At 47.2% G+C, this 21,842-nt stretch overlaps 1 protein-coding gene across 4 annotated transcripts in view; it reads left to right on the top strand.

The window, feature by feature from the left end:
* The window catches only part of PTPRA (protein tyrosine phosphatase receptor type A), a 197,588-nt gene that overhangs the window by 149,033 nt on the left and 26,713 nt on the right, over nucleotides 1–21,842 (top strand). For all 4 annotated transcript variants that reach the window (XM_014597121.3, XM_019495652.2, XM_059721432.1 and 1 more), the window contains 5 exons: nucleotides 314–334; nucleotides 3,989–4,015; nucleotides 16,419–16,503; nucleotides 19,189–19,262; nucleotides 21,451–21,587. In XM_014597121.3, coding sequence (XP_014452607.1) covers nucleotides 314–334; nucleotides 3,989–4,015; nucleotides 16,419–16,503; nucleotides 19,189–19,262; nucleotides 21,451–21,587 — 344 coding nt within the window. The remainder of the gene's footprint in view (nucleotides 1–313; nucleotides 335–3,988; nucleotides 4,016–16,418; nucleotides 16,504–19,188; nucleotides 19,263–21,450; nucleotides 21,588–21,842) is intronic.

Below are 21,842 nucleotides of genomic sequence, written 5' to 3'. Positions count from 1 at the left end.
ATAGCTTTGCAGAAGAGCGATGGTATGTGGCTGAGATGCAGGGTGGAGGTATCAGGGCTCCAGCCTCATCTCCCCACAGTGTTTGGGCCAGTCACCGTCCACCCTTGTAGTCTTAATCTGTGAAACAGGGGGAATCTGCCAATGCCACTGACAGGAGTTTTAAGCACTTTCAAGCACAACCTACACCCCTGCAAGCACTTCGTAATATTTAAGTGGGAAAAGCTATAGAATTAGGGAGGGTCGGTGTGAAAAGCTTGGCTGAAAAGAGCAGCGGGTCATTCCTTGACACTCTGGTTTGCTTTGCTTTTTTCAGATGGAACATCCAAAGACCCAGGTAAGCACTTCCCTTTGGATCCTCACACGTGCGCTCCTGCTTCGACCTAACGAGTTCAAAGAACACCCTTAGTTCAATCACTGTACATTGAAGTGCCCTTTAGAACAGGCTAATAAAATATTACTAGTGGGTATGTTCCTGGTACAGACAAAAGTAGCTTTGGTTTGTTGTTATAAGCATGTTAGTCAGAGATACTTCTAGGTGGCCATCAATACTGGTTATAACCAACCTGGTGCCTTGGTGACAAGCAGCTCACTACTTACTAAAACGTCTTATTTATCAGCAGTTTATAAATGATGGGTAAGTGGATCCTGAATTAAAGCATGAGCCTTGATTCTACCTGGTTGGTTCTTCCTTTTGTTTTTCAAGTTTCTCCTCATTCCATTTTTCTGAGGAAAGAGCTATGCAACAATTTGATATAACTTATATTTGCAATTTCCTATAGTGATACAATTGTAACAAAACTTTCTCAGCGGTAACCCTGTTTCATTCAGGGTAAAGTTACAGTGGTAAACTGCCTCACATTCATAGTCATTGAAAGTCAGGGTTGGAAGGGACCTCAAAAGGTCATCTAGTCTAGCCCCCTGCTTCAAGAGGGACTATCCCCAACTATAGCATCCCAGTCACAATTTTGTCTAGTCTGGTCTTAAAAACCTTCAAGGACAGAGATTCCAGCACCTCTCTGGGTAACCTGTTCCAGTGCTTTACCCCCTCACCCAGTGAGAAATTTTTCCTAATATCTAACCTCAACTTCCCTTGCTGCAGCTGGAGCCCATTGCTCCTTGTCCTGTCATCTGCCCCCACTGAGAACAGTCCAGCTCCATCCTCTTTGGAACCACCTGCAGGGAGCTGAAGGCAGTTATTAAATCTCTCAGTCTTCTCTTCTCTAGATTAAATAAACTCAGTGCCCTCAGCCTGTCCTCACAAGTCATGTCCCCCAGCCTCCCAACCATTTTCATTGTCCTCTTCTGGACTCTCTCCAATGTATCCACATCCTTTCTGTAGTGGGGGGCCCAAAACTAGACACAGGACTCCAGATGTGGCCTCACCAGTGCCAAACAGAGGGGAATAATCACTTCCCTGATCTGCTGGTAATGCTCCTACTCATGCCATCCAGGATGCCGTTAGCCTGCTTGGCAACAAGGGCACACTGTTGGCTCGTATTCAGCTTATCCACTGTAAGCTCTAGGTCCTTTTCTGCAGAGCTGTTACTTAGCCAGTTGGTCTCCAGCATGGGGTTGTTCCATCCTAAGTGCAGGACTTTGCACTTGTCCTTATTGAACCTCATGAGATTTCTTTTGGCCCAATCCTCCCAATTTGTCGAGGTCACTCTGAATCCTAGCCCAACCCTGCAGTGTATCTACTGCTTCTCACAACTTGGTGTCATCTGCAAACTTGCTGAGGGTGCACTCCATCCCTTGCTTCTGGTCGTTGATGAAGATACTGAACAAAAATGGCCCCAGGACTGACCCCTGGGGCACTGCACTTGATACCGGCTGTCAATTAGACATTGAGCCACTGATTACTACCCTTTGAGCCTATGATCCGGCCAGTTTTTTGTCCACCCTACAGTCCAACCCAGATGCCAACGTTGCTACAGGAGCCTTCAAATGTCTCAGTTACATCATGCGGGGGTGTAGGTTGTAGCCGTGTTGGTCTAAGGACATAGGCAGACAAGGTTCCTTCGGTGAATTTGATATCTTTTATTAGACCAACCCAAATGGTTGGAGAATAGTTATTAAGCAAGTTACATCATAGCAGCTGATGTACCCTCTCTCCCAGCAGCTCCCTCTCCCCTTTTAAAGCAGTTAAAAGGCACGCTTAACCATAGTCTCTGCCTTGCCATTCCTACGCTGAAATGGAGCTGTTAGAGGGAGGCAAGGGCTATCACACAACCAAACTTTTAACAGCTTCAAAAGGGGTGAAGGAGCTGCTTCTGCTTAGGAACTGCATCAGCCGCTATAATGTAACAAGCACTTAGAGTACCCTGTAGCGGTACACATTAAGTATATCACTCTACATCCTCATGAAACAGGGCTGAAGTTGCAATGGTTTTATTGTACTTGCTTGCTACAGAATTATGCAGGTGTAACAGCTGCATCCTAGCAGCCTATGCCAGCATCATTTGATATCGACACAGGTGTTACCCCGTCCTGCTGTTGTTCGCCTGAATGTTTCCAACCTGCCAGTTTTAGAAACGCTGGGTTCTCCATGGTGATTTTTTTTAAAGCCTTCCTGATTACCTGAGACTTTAGCTTTGAATTTAGTGAATGATCTGGCTTCTTGATCAGCTGTCCAGCTCTTCTGTCCTCCCCACCTTTTTCAGACTATCTTCTTCATCCATGTGACTGCATTTAAGCAGAAGCTTGTTGCGCTTTGTTGCTCAGTTGTTGCTCAGGGGATATTGAAGTACGAGAACTGCAAAGAAGGGTAGGTAGGGAAAGGCCTGTTGGATCACATCTACTTCAAAACCCCAGACCAATACGTGGCTGTTCCTTGTGGGTTTTGTCTGAAAAGTATATAGCTTGACCATTAATTGTCCCTGGATTCTTTTGACTCTGCATTCTTATTGGACCAGATATCTGGTGGTGTAAACTAGCATAGCCCCACTGGCAGTCAGGAAAACTATGCTGTTCTGCATTGTAGTCTTCTGAGATGCACACAGCAGACTGCTGTTCTCTGTTGCATGGCTGTAGCATTACTTCCAACGGATAGTCCATTCCACTTTACATTTTTGAGGGGTTTGTGTCCTTCACTGAGCCTTGGCTCATCCAGAAAGACCTCCAGATCCTACAGCAGTAGTCCATGTAGCCTTGCAGTGATTACTGGATTCATCCTGCTGCCTCTCAGCAGATCCTGCTGCCTCCACTACTAAGCGGAGCTACAGGACTAGCACAAGGTTCTTTCTTAAAGGAGTTCTGTTCGCAGTAAGCTGGGGACCAAAACCCCATTGTGCAGTAAAATTCAGAATAAAATTTATCACGCTTCTGAATGCTGCAAGCCGGCACTTGTTAAAACACAGTGAAAAGCCTGGATTCCATTTGGAAGGAGTGTTTATCATTCTGCCTGCAAACAGATCATCTCTTTGCTATAAGGACTTCTTCAGTATTAGGTGTGTATTTTTCTTCCATTTTATTTGCCACACCACTGTTCATTTTTATTCCCAGTATCTTGAGTTCCATTCAGGTCATTTTTCTTAACCATCAGAACCAGAGCTGCCTGTCCTTTGTGGGTCTCATGAAGGATATGTTCCCAGCGCTGCCAAGATGCTAGTGCTCAGAAGTCATGAGTCAAGTCTAAAAAACATCATGAGATCAGTTTAAATATAATGAGATTTGGAGGAAGAAAATGGGCTTATGTTATTTGCCTTCCGGTTTTTGAGTCATTAGGAGGATGCACGCAGATCACATTTTTAACCTTTCCTGTACAACCATGAGAACTAGAAGTGTGCTTTACTGACATGAAACCCGAAGTTGTCATTAATCGTATGATTCAAGTAACTGGTGTACCTAAAGAAACAGCAAATATTGCAACAATCACAACAGAATCATGAGAATACATAGTACTATTTCTGTCTCCATTTCCAGCCTCTCGTGCTTCATAGAATTTATGGCTAACTCCCATTTGATTTTTTTTTTTCTTTTGGTTTTGCAGGTGACCCTAACTCAGACGGGAGAAGAGGTAAGATCACCCTTCATCACCATGTTATTTCCATGTACTCTGCATTTCCCTACTAAGCCTAAACTCTTCTGTTTGGGATTTTTTAATATCATTTTGTATTTAAAAGCACAGAACACTGCTTGGCATTTTCCCCCTTTTAGGGACACACATAGAGCTCAGGGCTATATTTTCAAGGGCTCAACACTTATTATGGGGGTCATTCATACCCACTCACACTCAGGTGCCCAGCAGCCCCTGTCCAGAATGCTTGGCACCCAGTGTGGCAAATTCTTTGGGAAATCGTGATACTTATTGTGCTCTTTTACGTGAGTGTTGAACTCACAAATCTGACTCCTGTCGTGCCTCCTTCCTGGAGCTAATGAGTTGGGTCTGAGCTCCATTGAAAATGCTTACATTGCAGCCATCTACAGAGCTGGGTGGATAATTTGTAGGTAAGAGGCTATTTGACTCATTCCCCCGCTCTCCTTCTGCTGTGAGTAGTTTGCTCTGATCATGATTTTCTTCAGTTTCTATTCTTCAAATTTGCCCAGTTCCTCTGAATATTTCTTAGTCACGGCAGTTTTGTTGGCAAATAATAAAACAGTTCGGCTGTGTTGATTGGGCAGAGTATTCTGGTTGTGATTGGATGCATTTAGCTTTGAGACTCAGGTTCCCCAGGAGAATATCTGCAGTTACAAATTAACTCAAATACAAGAATTGCCAGACCTGAACTGTGCATTGGCTTCTGCTTTTCTGTACCTTAGCATTTGCTTGAGTGCATATTTCAGCAATATTGAGTTCAGTGTCTTGTTAAGCACTTGACTTCAGTGTGCAGCTCTGATGTGGGTAACTAGAGAGATATTCCTTGTTTCTGTTATGCTTCTTACTAATAAACCCATTTACTGCAATGTTCTTAGCAAAAAGGATGCAGGCCAAGAGAATTAGTTTTAAATTTGGATGATCACCTGTGAAAACTTTCTGCACAAGTCCCTGACTCTAGAGCAGCCTTTATTATTCAGCTTTCTGCCGGTTTTGATCCTTACATGTACGAGCACAAAGCAATACATTGGGGAAAAAAATATTGACTGGATCCTGCTCCTTTGCTCCTGTTAATTTTTGTGTTTTTATTGGTAGAACCTGATTTATTGGCCCAAACTTGACAGAACTGGCTACATTTTGATGCAGATGCACCTGTGTGGGTTTCAGTGAAACCGTATCCATGTATCTGAGGGGAGAATTTTACCCTTAGAGCCAGATCTTCTCTTGATACAAGTCAAGGTGATGTCATTGATTGGCTATAGTGGAGCATCAATCACACTTTTACAGCAACAGAGAACCCAGTCTGGCATTTTCAATTTTTCTTGCAGTAACATAGACACTGAACAGAACAGAACTGATTTTTCTCTAAATAATTACATGTAGGATTGGTCAAGACAAATTTGGCTGGCATAGCAACACTCATTAGGTGGAGGAAAATATTATCCCCTGATCAGCACGTCCGTGCTGACAGAAGTCATAATACAGTGCCAGTTATACTGACAAAAATGTCCTTTGGCAGTGTAGCTTGTAGGGCTTGGGGGGGACTGTTTCAAATGATAATGACACTCTTTGCTGATACAAGTCTTCAGTTTGGGCAATGTCCACGTGATCCTGCTGGGTCACTACACATGAAGCTGAATGTACTATATTTGCTCACACTAGGGCTTTCAACAGCCCCAAGCCTGATTTATTTTTCATTGGTGTAAAATCAAGTCATCTGTTTTGCAACACTCTAAAACAATGGTGGACTTAAAAAATTGGTAACTTCTCCAGGTTTAACTGGTGCAGGATAAGGTCCATTACTGATGGACTGTCTCTACAGTTTCACTGGAGGTTTCCCCTTAAACCTCAGGAGCGTTATGAGCAAATATTACAAAGGGTTGACAAGGAAGGAGGGACTTTGAACATATATAATTCATCTTCTTTTAATTCTGGACACCCCTTGGGAGCTTCTAAAAGCTTTATTTAAAGGTCCCGGTATGCAGAAGAGGGAAGTGGCTGGTGTTCTTGTCAAGAAAGTTACAGCGATATCCTTCTTCATGACACTTGAAAACTAAAAACTCCTAGCAAAGTGCTGGTGCCATCTCGAAAGGCAAGCAAGATAAAGGAGCTTTTTATCCAAAATGAGCGGAAACATTCTGTATATTTTTCCTATGATCATTAAACTTTCAAGAGAAGTGGCCCGAGATGTACATGTTATATAACAAATCACACTTTGGTTATTTATTATTTAGAGCTGCTATAAAAAAATCCAAACCATTGCCCTTTTCATTTCAAAACCTTTCCCCAGCTGTTGCCCACCTCATACTCCCCAACAATGTCTCTAAAAGGTGATACACACCTGAAGTCTGAAAAGATCTGGTTTCCCTGTTTTATTTTTTAACCTTTTTTGGCTCACTGAAGATTGGATTTCCTTGCATGAAGTGCTAGTGTAAAAGAGGCATTACTGTATTGTGTAGAGAGCTTTGAGCCTGGTGGGGTATGGCAGGAAATTCATGCCTTGTTGTCATTCACGTTGTTTGCTTTAACTTGGCATTTTCCAAGTGGCAATGTTCATATATGATCCTAAATCTTGGATCTCATCATTGCACACAACCAGGCCACTGGGAATGAGCCGTCATTGACTTTGGAGCCGATAGCAGGCTAGGAGAGCTGTCTGAAAGGTGTGCTTGGAGCTGACATGGAGGAGGAATTCTCTGCCCTAGTGTACATGGGTGGGGATCTGAGTCACCCGAGTAATTCCCCTTCCTTTTGAGCTCTAGAAAGAACAGAATTGCTTGTATTGCCCTCATTATCCTCACAACATTTGTGGCCAGTGTTAAGACAGTGATTGTCACCAAATCTCATGCTTCAGGGCTTTAGCTGGTGTCCTGTAGGGGTCAGGAAGGAAGGTTTTCTTCCCCAGTGAATAATGTTGTTTTGTGCCTTCTCCATCTCAGCCGAGCTCATTCACAGCAGGAGTCAGGGCGCTAAGCAGGGGCACAGGGAATCTGCCCAGGTGCGGACCGGTGTGTTCCCGAGTTCAAGGTCATGCTGAGGACCTGATCTGGGGTCAGGAAGGAATTTCTCAGCTGGTCAGATTGGGGTTTCTCATTCCTCTGTAGTACAGGGCACTGTGGTGAGGTCAAGGTCAGTGGGGCCTTCCTGCCCTTGACACATCTCCAAGGCAGGAAAGCAGAACATCCCTCTCTGCCTGAGCTACAAACAGAGACTTTGTCCTCAGGACCTGTGGGAACCAGGAGGAGTCTCTCGCCAATGAGAAGCTGGCAGGCCAGTTAAAAAACCTTGTCTTCCTCTTTGGGGAGGGCGCTGGGTGAAGTTGGCTAGAAGAGTTGCTCCTTAGTTTGACAGCCCCTCTTCTCCCTGACTAGGGCTTTCCATTTAAAGCCCTGTGGCCATGCAAGGGCTATTTACTTATGCTTTGTTCCCTGGCTGAAAAGCAGGTAGAGCGAGAAGCACATAGCTCTTGTCCTCCAGTGTCTGTACAGGCTCCCAGTAGCTTTCAGGCACAATTCAAGGTGCTGGTTTTAACCTAAGGCCCTGAATAGTTGGGGCCCTATTTAAGCTAAAGTATCACCTTCTCCTTTATGCCTCCTTGTGATCCCTAAGGTTAGCTGAAAACAACCTCCTGCAAGAGCTATCAGTATGTCAAGTTTTTGTGGCAAAATGCTGGGGAGGTTGATCTCATTTGTTGCTCGGCTCTGGAAGCCCCTCCCTCTCGAGGCCTGCCAGAGCCCAAGCTCCGACGTCTTTTTGGGGCACTTTAAGACCTTCCTATTTGGGTAGGCATTTGGCAAATGAAGCTAGGCTGAGATATTGTTCAATGGGTCTGTTTTTGATATTCTCATTGCCTTCTGAAGTTGTCCTCTTCTCTTACTGTAAGCCACCCCGAGCCTTTGTTGGGAAGGGTAGCATATATATTGCATAAATGAAGAAATAAAAATAAATTCATTTGTTAATTCACTTTTTAAAGATCTGACACCTCACTGAAGGCTTGGCCCTCCCAGCTATAGGACACCTGCTAGGTTCATGTGGACATGTCCTACCAAATCAGCTTCCTTCCCTGCAGGGTCCTGGACTCTGCTGCTGCCTTCATTGCTCCCATTTTCTACCTGTGGGTTACTATTAGTGTTTTTGAAGACCTAAAATGCTTGGCTTAACTGAAATATTTGGGTTTGATACAGGATATTTGGGTGAAACTTCATGCCCTAGACATGCGGGCTTTCTGGTGAGCTAGTGAGGGCCTTCTGGCTGTACGTTGTGTGAAATTATAAAAATATAAAATACCACCTCCTGGCTGAACACCCACGGCTGCTTTCACCCAGGCAGGAGGATCATCTCCTTCAGTGTTAGCAAGACAGGGACTCTTGTTGACACAAAGTTGAGTAGTTGTAGTTCCCCCCAACTGAAGATTGTGCGAGTGTGTGGGGGGCAGGGGTGCACAACTGTGCGCACACACACCATTTTGTGATGGTCTGTACAAAGAGATGCTGTTTGGTAGTGAGAGCAGAGTACGAGGAGTCCAGTCCTGGGTTCTTAATGAGATCAGTTGCTCTCTGACTCACTGTGCACCGTTGTACAAGTTACTGAAATCATAGATCTAGTCTGACTAGATCTGGGTCAATCATGTATCTGCTGTCCAGTCCAGGAACTTGGTTGACTAATGCACATCTTCCAGAAAACTTCCAGTCTTGATTTTAAGACGTCAAGGGATGGGGAAGTCTCTCTGCTTGGCTTTTGGTTTGACTTGGTTCAGGTCTGATGAAAACCAGGCAGAATGAATGTAGGACCTTTCTGCTCCCAAGCTTGAAAATCTAAGCTGGGAGCAGGCCAGGCTGTGGGGATGCTGTCCCAGATCATGCACCCCCACTGGTTGAGCCAGGTGAGTTGCCTTCCTTCCCTAAGTGCCCTGGCAGCTGGGAGCCAGAGCTGGGGGTGCCATCTTCAGGGCATGGGGCCATGTGGGCATGTGGTGGGATGAGTGAGATGGTGGCAGCAGTGCTAGGCCATGGCTCAGGAGCTGTGGCTAGCAGGATCTGTAGCCAGCTCAGCCTTGGACAGGGACAGAGACCAGGGGAAAACCCTGGGTGCAGCTCAGGAGGGGATTCCACTGAGGGCAATGCAAGGGCTTTCTTTCCCGCAGATGCGTATTCATTGAAGCAATTTTGAACCCTAATCCCATACCTGCTGCCCCAGCCTGCGTCATAGGTGGCTCAGTATAGAGACTGAGTTTGCAGGCACAAATGCCCTTGAGTTGGGGGAGTTCAACTCTGCAGGTCGCACCCATGGACAGATGAATCTCACCCATGTGTCCATTTTGGGTTGTGATTGTAGCAGGGACAGGCCGCAGTGGAGAAAAGTCTGGGATCTAGGAGCCTCTGACTTCAAGCCAACAAAAAGCAGGGACTGGTGGCACTTGGGGGGCATGTGGCTCCTGGTTGTAGGTAGGCTGTCCTGGCTTGTGACAGAGAGGTAGGAGCAGTGGGGGAGACAGGACTCCTCCTGGATGGGTTTGGGGAGAGGAGAAAATGAATCTCTCAAAACACTACTCCCGGTATCCTGAAGGCCGCCGTTTCGACTAACGGAGCTCTGCATAAAGACTGCCAGCCTCAGCATGAAGCCGAAAATCCTGCTTTGCTCCCCTGCCATCAGCACCAAGGACTGCTGTACCTGTTGTAATTGTTAATAATAACCATGGCACGCTTTCCCCTGCTGCCAACCCTTTCCCCCTTCTAGCCCCCAAGCCCTGAAGTCCAGGTGGTATCTGCAGTCTGCAGTTCCCATCTGGCAGCCAGCTGGGGACTGGACAAGTGTGTGTGTGTCTGCAGTCTAGCGCTAGCCTCCTCTACCAGGCTGCGCCACATTCCTCCCCAGGCTAGGCATGGCACCTGTCTACTTTGTCTGATTCAAGTCTAGCCCTTCTGACTGCCTGGGATGCCCGTGCTGGCATGTCTGCAAGAAGAACACAGGATGCAGACCTATTAATTAACCAGCACTGCCCAGCAGAGCTTAAAATCAGACACGGCTGTGTTTACTAGGATGCAAAGAGCTTTTCTTTGCTGGCCTTGTACATGGTTATAGATGGGTACATGGCGGGACAGGGAGTCTAAAACCAGACCTAGACGCAGAGAAAACATGAGTTGAACCAGGCTCCCCTTTTTTAAAGCAAACCCCCCCCCCCTTTAATTCTTTCCCCAGCACTTTGACTGTTAATCACTTAATTGCCTCATCAGTGTTAATTCATGAATTGTCAAAGACATCCCTGGAGGAAGTGTCATTCCTTTGAAGGTGGATGAGTTTCAGGGATGCCGCTGGTGTGCACACCCTTCCCACTCTGTATTTGCAAGGACTGCAGAGAGAAGCCTTCCTTAAATTTTTTGTCCGGAGCTCCTGACTCAGAGAAAGGATGTTCTTGGAGTGAAAGCCGTGGCCTGCGAAAGCTGGGTTTGGTTCCTGCTCAGCTACACGCTAATTCAGTGCGACTGTGGACCAGTTGTCATCTTCTCAGTTCCCCAGTTGTAAAATGGAGGTAGTGATCGTTCTCTTCTCTCCCACTTTGTCTGTCCTGCTCTTTGGAAGCAAGAACTGTCTCTGCTCTGTGTACAGTGCCTTGCGCGCTGGAGGCCTGGTCTCGAGTAGTTTGGTCGAATAGAAATGGGCTAAACTGAAAGGAACTTAACCATCTAAGGTAAATTCTCCTTGCTGTGTCTAAATGTGCCCCAGCAAAATACTGTGAATAAATCCCAAGTTTCCTCTGGAAATCTGGGACTTGAGTCAGCTGCTCTGGACTGGATGGATTTCAGCGGTGCCCGGGCCTTGCGCTGGCCCTGTGCCCAGGGCTGGATTTCATTTAGCTGGGGGCACATTGACTGCAACTGTTGCCATCTTTGCCATAATGTATGCAGATAATATGACCATGTATTTGCACATGTGTAATCCTTTTGCGCTTTCAAACACCTTCTCCGAGGTGCTGACAAAAGGCAAACAGCTCACGTTAACAATGAAGCTGTGTTAGGATCAGTGAGGGATGGAGCCAGTGCAAACAGCTTAATGACACAGCCGCGATGGCTCTTGCCTTTTTTTTTCTTTCCTTGGGATTTCTTGACAGTGATGGGTTGCTGTTGATTTTGGCCCCTGCTGGCCTGTGCTGACTTCTAAAGTCAACATGTCCTTTTAAATCAAAATATCCAAGCAGAACGCACCTGGTTTATTTTCCCTCTTCCCACACCCCACCCAGCCACGCTGTCTGCTGCAGGCTGCGGGTGTTGGAAAAGCAAGGGCAGCGGGTGGAGCCTCGGAGCACCTCGTTTCGTTGTTTATCCTTTCACTGGGATTTTGCACGGAAAAAAAACCCCCTCCTCGGTGTGTCTCAACTGACTGTTTTTATTGTGGTTTCTTGTTTTCCTCGAAAATGTGACTGCGAGGGAGATTGTGCAGGGAAGCAAACAAGACCGAGCACAGATCCACCCTGCAGCCTGCGTGGCACCGGCAAAGAGCATGGCCGGTCTCGGAGGCACAGCCGAGGAAGCGGGTGCGGATGTTACCTCTACCGGGTTCCCTGCCCAGCCTGGTCCCGGTGCTGTAGAACGAGGTTGCCCAGTCCTCATGGGCTGCTCTTGCTTGAGTTTCTGGCCCTTTGTCCCTCTGTGCTTCACTTCCTCTCTGTACAGTGAGGATGGCGAGCATTTTTCCTTCCACCCGTTTGTCTTGGCTGCAGAGGTGGGGAGCTCCTGGGGGCAGCCACTGCCTTTTGCTGCATGTGAGTCGGTGCTAGCACTATGGTTCGTCTGCTTCCCGTCACTACGGGAGCTTTGCTTCTCAGGGTGTTCAGCCTCACAGCACCTCCTAGGGATGGGGAACCACCGTGCCCCTTCTGCACATGAGACACCATGAGGCTGAGGCCCGTTGAATGAGACACAGGCGGCAGCAGCTTGATACCTTTGAGGATCCAGGCCCAAGTGATTTGTCCAGGGCCACACAAGGTGTGGGGTAGAGAAGTGACTTGAGCCCTTCCCCAGGCCCTAGAAAATCACTAATCCTTGTGTAAAGCCCCCCCGCCTTTGACCTCAGTGGGAGCAGGAGCTGGCTCTTCTCTCTGGGCTGGGGAAGCAGCTAGGGAGCGCTCCAGTGTGCTTCCTTCCTGGGGTTTTGCCGGTGGGCTGGGCAGCAAGACGGTGGTTAATGGCTGCGGAGGAAATGCTCCAACTCCTCAGGCCAGATGTGTGGAAAGGAAAGCTGTGAAAAACCCCAGGCTCCCCACATCCTGCTGCCAGACGCACCCTTGTCAGAGCCCTGCCCATTAATCACTCCTCGCACCAACTGCCTGCCAACAGATGCTGCTGCCGCAGCCATGGGGAACGCTTGCTCTCGGGGGGCAGGGAGGGTGGTCATGAGCTCGGTCTCTTACTGGGGCTACATTCCCAACGGACACAAATGAAGTGATCCAATAATCATAATTCAGTGCTTGTTGGGGGGGCAGGTAGCAAAGGTCAAAGCCAAGGCCCTTCGTTGGTCAGATCCTGTTCCCACTACATTGCACAGCCAGCAGTCGGGCTGGAATGGATTCTCTGCTTCCTCGCTTGCACAACCTCCATAAGCCCTGAAAGAGGCTGGTCTTCCTGAGCCCAACACTGCCTCCTGTCCCGCGGGGGATCAGGTAGACATCGGGACAGGGCTCTGACATACACCATCCATTAATGCTTGGAAAAATGACTGTTGTTTACTGGCAATGTGCTCTAGCAAGAGCACTAGGTTGGGACTCAGGAGATGTGGCTCCTATTCTGGGCTTAGTTGTTTGCCTGCTGTGTGACACTGGGCAGGTGACTTCAGCTCCTGTGCCTCAGTGTCCCCATCCCTGCGATGGCCTTGCTGAGGAGGAGAGTTATCTTGCAGTCGGAGATGAGTGGCTGAAGATGCTCAGACAAGATGGTTCATGTAGAACAGTTTATGTAGCTGGCAGACTGAGCCAGATATGAACCGATGGGCTGGGGGTAGGAGACCAAAGGGAAATGTGGAGAGACACAAATCTAGAATAGGGCAGGAAGTAAGACCTGCTCCAGAGGACGGTGTCACCAGCATCAGTGACTTGATTGTGTGTCAGGGTAGTTGGTGCTTCTCTTAAAGCATCAGGTTCTGGAGTCATGGGATTGCTTGGGAATCTTGTCTTTTGTTGAAAGTAAGGGAAAGCGTTCTGCCTTTATTGTTTCAGAAACAACCTTGGAGCCTCATGAGTCAGGACCCCAAAAATCAGATGTATCTGTTACCAGTATTTCAGTGCATGCAAAGCAACCTCATGAGTTTGAAACAATGGATTAGATGTAATGATGGAGGGATGTGGACCAGAATACAGAACTGGGTGTGGGATGGGGCTGCATGTAGAGGGAGGAGAGAGGGGTGGGACTCTGGGAAGGACGTGGGTTTATTGAGAGAGACAGAGAGGAGAAAGCTATGCTGTTCTTCCAGCTGATATCACAGACACCCTGGCTTCCTCTGGCTCATTGCAAATGCAGAGTATTTGCCCTTCAGGGCTGCTTTGCAGTCTGTTTGACTTTGTCAGGCTTCCTGTCTCTCTCCATATAGGTTGCTAGCACTAACCGCCATTGCAGCAGCTCTCCAAAGCAAGCCACAAGCAGCTTCCTTGTCAAAACTGTTGCATGTCCCAAAGGAAAGGAGTCTTTCATGTGCATTAATCTACAGTGTGTTTGCAAAGGAATCTCACAGCGTCTGCCCTTTAAAAGCGCACGCGTGTTGTGTGTGCGAGCTCACATCTAAATCAAGTTTGTAGCTAATAGCCTGCAGGTGTTAAGAGCTGCAACATGTACTGGGGGTTGTCTGGAATCGCACTCTCTATAAATCAAATATCTGCGGAAGGAGAGAAACAGAGACACACATCCAAACCTAGCTCAGTGTTACAGCTTGCAGGTCACATGCTATTAGGGGCCAAATTGTGCTGTCTTCTGAAAGAGTTTGGGTTTGGATTCCACCTTTCTTCCCAGCATCCATGGCATCAGACCTCGGGGTTAGGTTCAGGCCTCTCCAACTCAGGAAATGGGAGATGGAGATGGCTCTTGAACCAAACCCTTGGCTCCCCTCTGGATTGTAATCTCAGCATGGCAACTCATCCACATTGCCTTTCTAATGCACGTAGAGAGGAAGGGGAGATGTACAAAATATCTACATCGCTCGGGCCTCTCCTCCCTCTGCTGCTGGGAGCATTTTGCGCTGCCTGGGTCCAGTTGTCTGGTAGATGACTTTCAGGGAATCTGGGGTTGCACTGGGACTGGAAGACCATCCAGATTGTTCCTATGGATTATAGCAGGGGAGGGCAAAATATGGCCCACTATGTCATTCTGTTCAGACCACCAGGCCCCTCCAAAAAAGCCATTATTACCAGCCCGCGGCTGCCCTTCTGAAGCTGGCGGGAGATGAGCGCTTTCAGAGGTTGCATGCCATTGGACCGGGCGGGCTCTGTGCATCCACCTCCGTGGGGCTCCCAGCATTTCAGCTGGGAGCCCCATGTAAAGGCACCAAGCACGATGGCGCATGACTGGACAGCTGGTGAGTGGGGAGGGGAGCTCCCATCTGTAGGAGGGGGAGAGGTAGGTGGGGTGGGGTTTGTGGCTGGGTATGGGCCCCACGCCATGGCACACAGCTTCTGCTGGCAACGACAGCAGCAGGCTGTGGGCCCTCAGAGTGCTCCTGACCCACTGCAGGCAGAGCCCCCGGGCATTGTGCGGCTCCGGCTGAATCCCGGGAGCTGCACGTGGCAGCAGGGAGCCTGCCCAGCCCGACCCACTGGCACATGCCTTCAAAGCAAACCAGGCTGGTTCTGTGCCAGCACATGGGGCTCCTGGCACTGCAGGTGGGAGCCACGCACCATCAGGCCGGACCAGCTACATGACTCCACATGGGGCTTCCAGCACTCTAGCAGGCACCCGCATATGGCAGCATGGACCCTGCCTGGCCTGGTGTCATGTGACTCCCCGTAGCTCCCGGTCCACGCACCGTCGGGCTGGGGTGGCTTCATGTCTCCACGTGCGGCTCCCCACTGGAGTGCTGGGAGCCCTACATCCTGGCACGGAACCAGTTTGCTCTGTTTCAAAGGTGTGTGCCAGCAGGCCAGGCCAGGCCAGATCCTGGACAGGCCGGATCTGTGCCTCCATGCAGCTCCTGGGATTCAGGCAGAGCTGTGCACCGCCAGGGGACTCTGCCTGCCACTGGCTCGGAGTGCCCCAAGGGCCTGCTGCTGCCACTGGCGGCTGGGGGAGGGCACCCACAAACCCCACACCCACCCACACAAACTCCTCCCACACCCTCTCACCCCCCCACAACACTTCCCAGCCCACCCAACCCCCCCTCCCCGCCCCACACACAGATGCACAATATAAAAGAGTAAGACTTTATTTTGAGCTATTGTGCAATCACCTCTATATACACTATGCAAACACAAATCAGGACAAAAATATTTTTTGAAATAAAGTATGTTATAGTAGATGTTTGATTTTTAGTATATGATTTGGGGTTGTTTTCTGGTTCCAAGGTGGCAAACCCCTCCAACATTGCCAGGTCTTAAATATGAAATGATCATATGGGAAGCTCTAACTATCATACTTTCTGAAAAACTATCGTATGCTAGAAAAATAAGTATGCCAATAAGTATGCAAATAAGTCGTCATCTTTACTTTATATTGCTCACTAGAAGCCTCCAGGGAATGAGTGAGAATTGGGTCATCAAAGTTGAAGCATTTCATTATTCTGAGGCCAGCAGCCGTAAGAAAGCACTAATGGCAAACCTGAAAGTCAGTTAAGAATCCCCAAGAGTGACTTGGGTTTTGCATATGCTGCATCAATTAGCTGCCTCAAAAATTATTGTATGTTTTGAAAGCTTTTAGTATTATCTATTCTATAGCATACAAGGGTTGAAATTATCAAACAGATATGGTAATGATCATACACCTGGCGATGATGAAACCCTCCCTCCCAAGAGAAGTACTTCCAAGGAGGGAGGAGGACCGGGGTGGGGACGGGAGGTGGATAGATGGACTGACGGACTTCTGGTGTCAAAGGTCAGGGGTTAGGAGGTGGGCAAGATGGCAATCGGGGAGGGGCACCTTATCGCCCTCGACAACTCACCAGAAGTCTTTAAGCAGCCCTCCACCTGAAATAATTGCCCACCTCTGGGTTATAGTCTGATGTGTCAAATTATGGTCTGTACGAGATCAGTAGCACTGTTTTTATAGTTCGTGTCTGTCTGTTCTGTGGGACTCCATCTTATTAAACAATTGGATTGTCTTTAGGCCAGTACTTGTAGAGGGATCTGATCTGTGAAATGTTATTGCTGGTAACTGCTGATTTCTTATAATTATGTTCCTGTTCTTTATTTCAGATGAGACTCCAATTATAGCTGTCATGGTAGCCCTATCTTCTCTGCTAGTCATAGTATTTATTATCATCGTGCTATACATGTTAAGGTAAGAAACGCTTGTACACAGACATTTCCTGCTCGATAATAAGGATGTGTTTTCAGCCTTGTGATTGGCGTTAATGAGCACGTAGGTTTAATCTTGGGCCTTTGCTAGCCCGGGCCCTTCACTCTGTTCCCTAAGCAAAGGGGTTGGGTTGTCCAGTGCTTGGAAGGAAGACATTCTAGAACAGGGGTGGTTAACCTACCGCACATGTGCCACAACTGGTATGGGCAGCCTCTGTATGTGGCATGCAGCAGACGTAGGAGGGAGCAGGAAAGGTAGCAGTAGACAGGGCAGGAAGCAGGAAGCAGACCAGTAGGTTGGGACAAGGAAAGGGGATTGGAGCAGCATTTGGGTGTGGGACTTACCTCATGGCACACATCCCAAAAAGGTTGCCCTCCCCCATCCTAGACCAGCAGTGTCAAACTCATCCTGGGCTCCAGGCTGCATCTGGACCCTGGGGTCTCCTCCTGGGCCAGATCTGTGGGGCTGGCAACAGCAGTGGTGGGTGGCAGCACAGGTCTGTGGCCAGGCAGTATGCACGTCTTGGGGTGGGTAGCAGCAGGAGTCTGGGTGGTTGATGGTGACAGGAGGTTGGAGAGCAGGTAGTGGCACAGGTCTGGGATGCAAGCCATGCCTCAGTGTCTTGTAGCCCAGACTACCAGCAGAACATCTCGGTGGGCTGCATCCAGTATATTTGACACCCTGTCCTAGACAGTGCAGGAGATGTGCTGGTGACTTGGTAGGTGATGCTCTTTATTCTAAATCAATATGAAGCCAGTTCCTCATGTGGAGGGGTGTGCTATGCTGCTGGGGATGCACTATAATCATCATTGTCATTACTGAGATTGAGATCCTGCCATATCCAACAACCCACAGATGGACAGAATATCCAAGCTAAGAACATGTGGGTCTGAGAACAATACCTCTATTACTGTGGCTGGTGGATAAACCAAGAACCTGACTGCTTGTGTCATTAAAAATTACATGGTATTTTTTTTTGTGCAAAAATAACATGTTAACTTAGTGTCCTGATTGAAATGCAGAAAGCTGCATTCAGCCTATTCAATTCCCTTCTACATTTACAGCTGAATGTGACACTTTTTCATTTCCATCTCAACTTCCACAATCCCGATCCAGAGCCCAGTGAAACCAGTGGGATTCTCTCTGCTGACTTCAGTGGGCTTTGCCTCAGGCCTTTAACCAGCTGTGCTTTCTGTGTCAGGCAGCTGCATTTCTGTGGTGGGAGAAAGTGGCCAGTCTGGTTTGCAAAGAGCTTTGGGAATCTTCAGACTGAAAGATGATCTGCGAGGGTAGCTTATTAGCAGGACAAGGTGACACCGGTGCTGCATGTATAGAGCAGCAGACATTCCATGCGGAGGTTTTTAAAGGATCGGAGCAATTGTTTGGCCTTTTTCTGAATCACAGCCTCTGTAAGTGGTCCCCAGCCCTGAATGCAGAGCTCAGCAGCCGGGAGGAAGTGTTTGCTCACTGGCAGTAAGCATTGTACATAGTCGCTGCAGTGTTTAGTAAATTAAAAAAATGCAATTTCCTTTGTTGGTGGAAAAGTCCATGTTATTACTTGGTGTTGGGCCAGACCAGCACCAGGGGGTCAGTGGGAGCTTTGCCGTTGAGCCCTGGCCACCTGGAGCATCAGACAACTTCCTAGCCCCTATGAAGCATTACCTGCTTTCTTCCCCACCACTTACAGGCCATGATTCAGCAAAACCCTTAGCTTCAGGGCAGTGGGTTAAGCATGTGCTTGAAATTAAAAGCATGTGGTTAAACATATTGCTGGATGAGGGGAGATTTAACCATGTGTGTTTAAGAGCTTTGCTGCATCAGGCCATAAAACACGCATCTCTGGAGTGTCCTGTCGTGGAGGTGGGGTCCAGATCTCTTCTAGGGTTTTCTATAGCTACCATCACCGTAGTATCTAAGTGCAGGTGAGGCAAATGATAGTGAGTTCATGAAAACTCCAGAAAGGGGGATGCTGCATCCTTGCAACTGTTCTTAGGAGGCAGCAGCTGGCTTCCAGAAAGATCACCACCCTATGTTGGCTGACTTTGCTCTTACACTTCTAAATGGGTCCCACGAGAGTATCCCACAGCATTGCGTTGATGCCCAAAACATCTGCTGTAAAGTACAGTGAGAGCTGGTGCACAACTAAAGGGAAGGAACAGGATGAAATGCTGAATTTGGGGTTCACTGTGTGGCCTGGAGCAGACACCTGCTTCCCTGGGGGACAATCTGCTGTTAATCAGTAGACACATGAGCTAGTTCTCTGGGGAGAGGCATAGGAGGCAGGCCCTCCTGGGGACTTTTGTTAGCTCTGCCACTGAGTTTCTGTCCTTGACCCCCAGGTGCTTGAGTTTTCCCATCTGTAAAATGGGAAACATCCTACTTCCTCCAGATCTGAGGGCCATGAATCTTGGGTCAAAGGGTGCCCTAACTGAAACCCTGTGTGACTGCAATAACAGCTCCATGGATGGAGAAAACTCGTTGCTGTATGACTGAGGGGATACTGCTGTGCACAAGACCTCAAAACGACTTTGATTCCCTGCCAAAGCTTTAGAGAGGGTTAAAAATCACTGTGGAGTTTAGACCAGACTTGGGGGCATTTATCCTACAAATAAATCCATTTTGGCTGATCCTTATGTTCCAGTGGTAATTTTCTGAACTCTTCTTTAGGTTCAAAAAATACAAGCAAGCTGGGAGCCATTCCAACTCCTTCCGTTTGTCCAACGGCCGAACAGATGATACAGGTGAGTCTCGTTTGAGGGTGTAACCACCTGGAGAACCTGTGGTTTTGTCTCCCTGAGTGGCTGATTCACAAGACGGCTTACTGAATCAGCAAAATATGGGAAGATGTTATCGTTTAGCTCAAGCAGGCCTGAAAATCTTACATTCAGATCTTGCTATTGAAGTGGTCAGGGTTTGTTATAAAAGATTCAAAGAACTCAATCAGTTTAGCTTAACACAGAGGAAGTTAAGGGACGACTTGATCTCAGTCTGTAATGGGGAACAGAACACCAATATGGTGCATAGTGTGCTGGACTCCCGTTTTGTTTGGTCCTGTAAACACTATTGCAATACTTATACCAATGATAATTGCCCTTTCCAGCCCTCCTTATATCCCATGGGGTAAGTTGGGGAGAAGATGAGACACCAAATCTAATTTTTCCCCGCTGCTGTTTGCCTTAAAGCTCTCCTCAGAACGGTGTTCGAGAGAGCTGGTTTCCTTTCACACTCAAAATATCTTCTATTCTCACTCTCAGCCACAAGGTATCAACTTAGCTCTGATCTTGAAAAGAAATGCACGCACAATTGACTCGCATGCACTCTTTTTGTCATGGGAGCACTAGAAGACCTTGTGCTTAATTTACATATCATGAAGAGTCCCACGGGCAAATGACTTGTAGCCTGTAAAGTGTGCACCTCATTCTTTGTAGGATCCATGGTTTTGTGGGCAGTTGCTTGAAATCATTTCAAAGAAAAGGTTTTCCCACTCTCCACTAGTTCTGGAGAGCTAATGGAATGAGGGCACCATTAGAATTAGTAAATTGAAAACTGGACATCTGGAAGGGAAGAAAGTCATTGGTGCTGCCGTTGATCAGAAAACTATTTTATTCTTCCATATAACATTTGGTGGAAAACTAAAATGTTATTTGTATTTTTTTTGTGGAAATTATTTAAAAAAAAGTTATTTTTAAATATTTTGGTGCTGAACAAAAACAATTTTGACAACATCAGCATTTTTTAGCAAAATTTGGGTTTACATGTCTAATTTAATTGACCTGAAAAATCATTTTCCCTAAAAACATTATGATGAAAAATATTTTGCCAGCTCTAATAGTTACACTGTTTAAAGCTGCTCTTTGTTTTGCTAAAATCTGATTAACTTCAGTGGAAATGAATGTTTTGGAGAAAATGCATCTTTGCTAAAGATCCAACTACTCTCCATTGCTTCCATTTAAGAGTAAGTGTGGGGAAAAAACCCTGATGAGAGTTGTAAGGCCATTCAGCAAACCCAGTGTCAGAGTTGACATTACTAATATTAAAGGTTAAAGCAAGAAAAAAAAACCCTGTTTTTGTCTTTAAAAGTCTTTTTGCTTCTTTGTCCATCATTGGGACACAGAAACACACAAGCCCAAATGTTCAAAAGCCTCTGCAAGTCCCTTTTAAGGGACCTGTGAACCAAGATGCCTGGCTTTTCTCCTGGCCCTGCGGATGATTTGATTTGTGACTTTGGGCCAAAACTTACCTAGCGGGAACCTGAAGTTAGCCACCTAATCCTATATTTAGGCACATTAGAGCTGAAATGAGTGCTTTTCACTTCTGTATTCTATGTAAGATTTTATACAGAGCCCATCTCTGCCATACCTTAACTACTTTTAGTAGTGCAATAAGCTTGAAAATCAGCCTTTTAATATCTAAGACCTTCTTTGTGTCAGTGTTAAACTGGTGTAAGTTAAGGTATGAATGCAGACTGGCACACTATGCTGATTCAATCCCCACGTGTGCACCTGTATAGTTGCACCAAGAGGCTTCTTTTGGAAAAGTCACTCTGACACTGGTATAAGAAAATCTGCGCAGGAAAAGTGTGTGCATGTAAAATCAGCATAGCTACATGGATAGGGGCAAAGTATGAATTTAAGTGACTTATGACATCCTAAATTGAAAATGTAGCTCTGCCCCGCAGCATCATGGTTTTGTAAAAGGAAGAGAATGATACCCAAAGATCACTCCCCCTGGGATACTGAAAGGCTTCATTAATGTCTGCAAAGCACTCAGAGATCCTGTGCACAGCAGACCACATAGAATCAGCAGACTAAATCAGTGCTACCTCAGAGAGGCAAAATTGTCAAAAAAAAACCAGTGGTCTTAGAAGAACCTGTTTCCCAGCTTTGTGAGTGAAGAAGTAAACAGTGTTGTGCATGTGTGATCTTGCAGAGCCCCAGAGCATGCCACTGCTGGCCCGGTCTCCCAGCACCAACAGGAAATACCCGCCGCTGCCTGTCGATAAATTGGAAGAGGAGATTAACCGGCGAATGGCAGACGACAATAAGCTCTTCCGAGAGGAATTCAATGTGAGTGCTTGCTAATCCTCTCTCGTCCAAATGCGGCTCAGTCCTGCCAGAGAGACTGATCAGGCTGAACAGTAAAAGGGGTGTTTTGTTCACTGTGTCAATGTGTTCATTCTAGCAAATCAAGCCAAGTGAGACCAGGCCGCCATTCACCTTTCACGCTAATGTTCCTCTGTAGTGCTGCGAAGCAGACAGTGTTTCATGTGGTTACAATACTGTAATCGGAGTTTGAAGCCACTGAGGAGCTTCCTGGTCCGG

Source organism: Alligator mississippiensis, chromosome 2 (genome assembly GCF_030867095.1).
Source record: "Alligator mississippiensis isolate rAllMis1 chromosome 2, rAllMis1, whole genome shotgun sequence".
Lineage (NCBI taxonomy): Eukaryota > Metazoa > Chordata > Crocodylia > Alligatoridae > Alligator > Alligator mississippiensis.
Note: the sequence above shows the minus strand (reverse complement) of the source record. Positions and strands in the feature narration are given on the sequence as shown.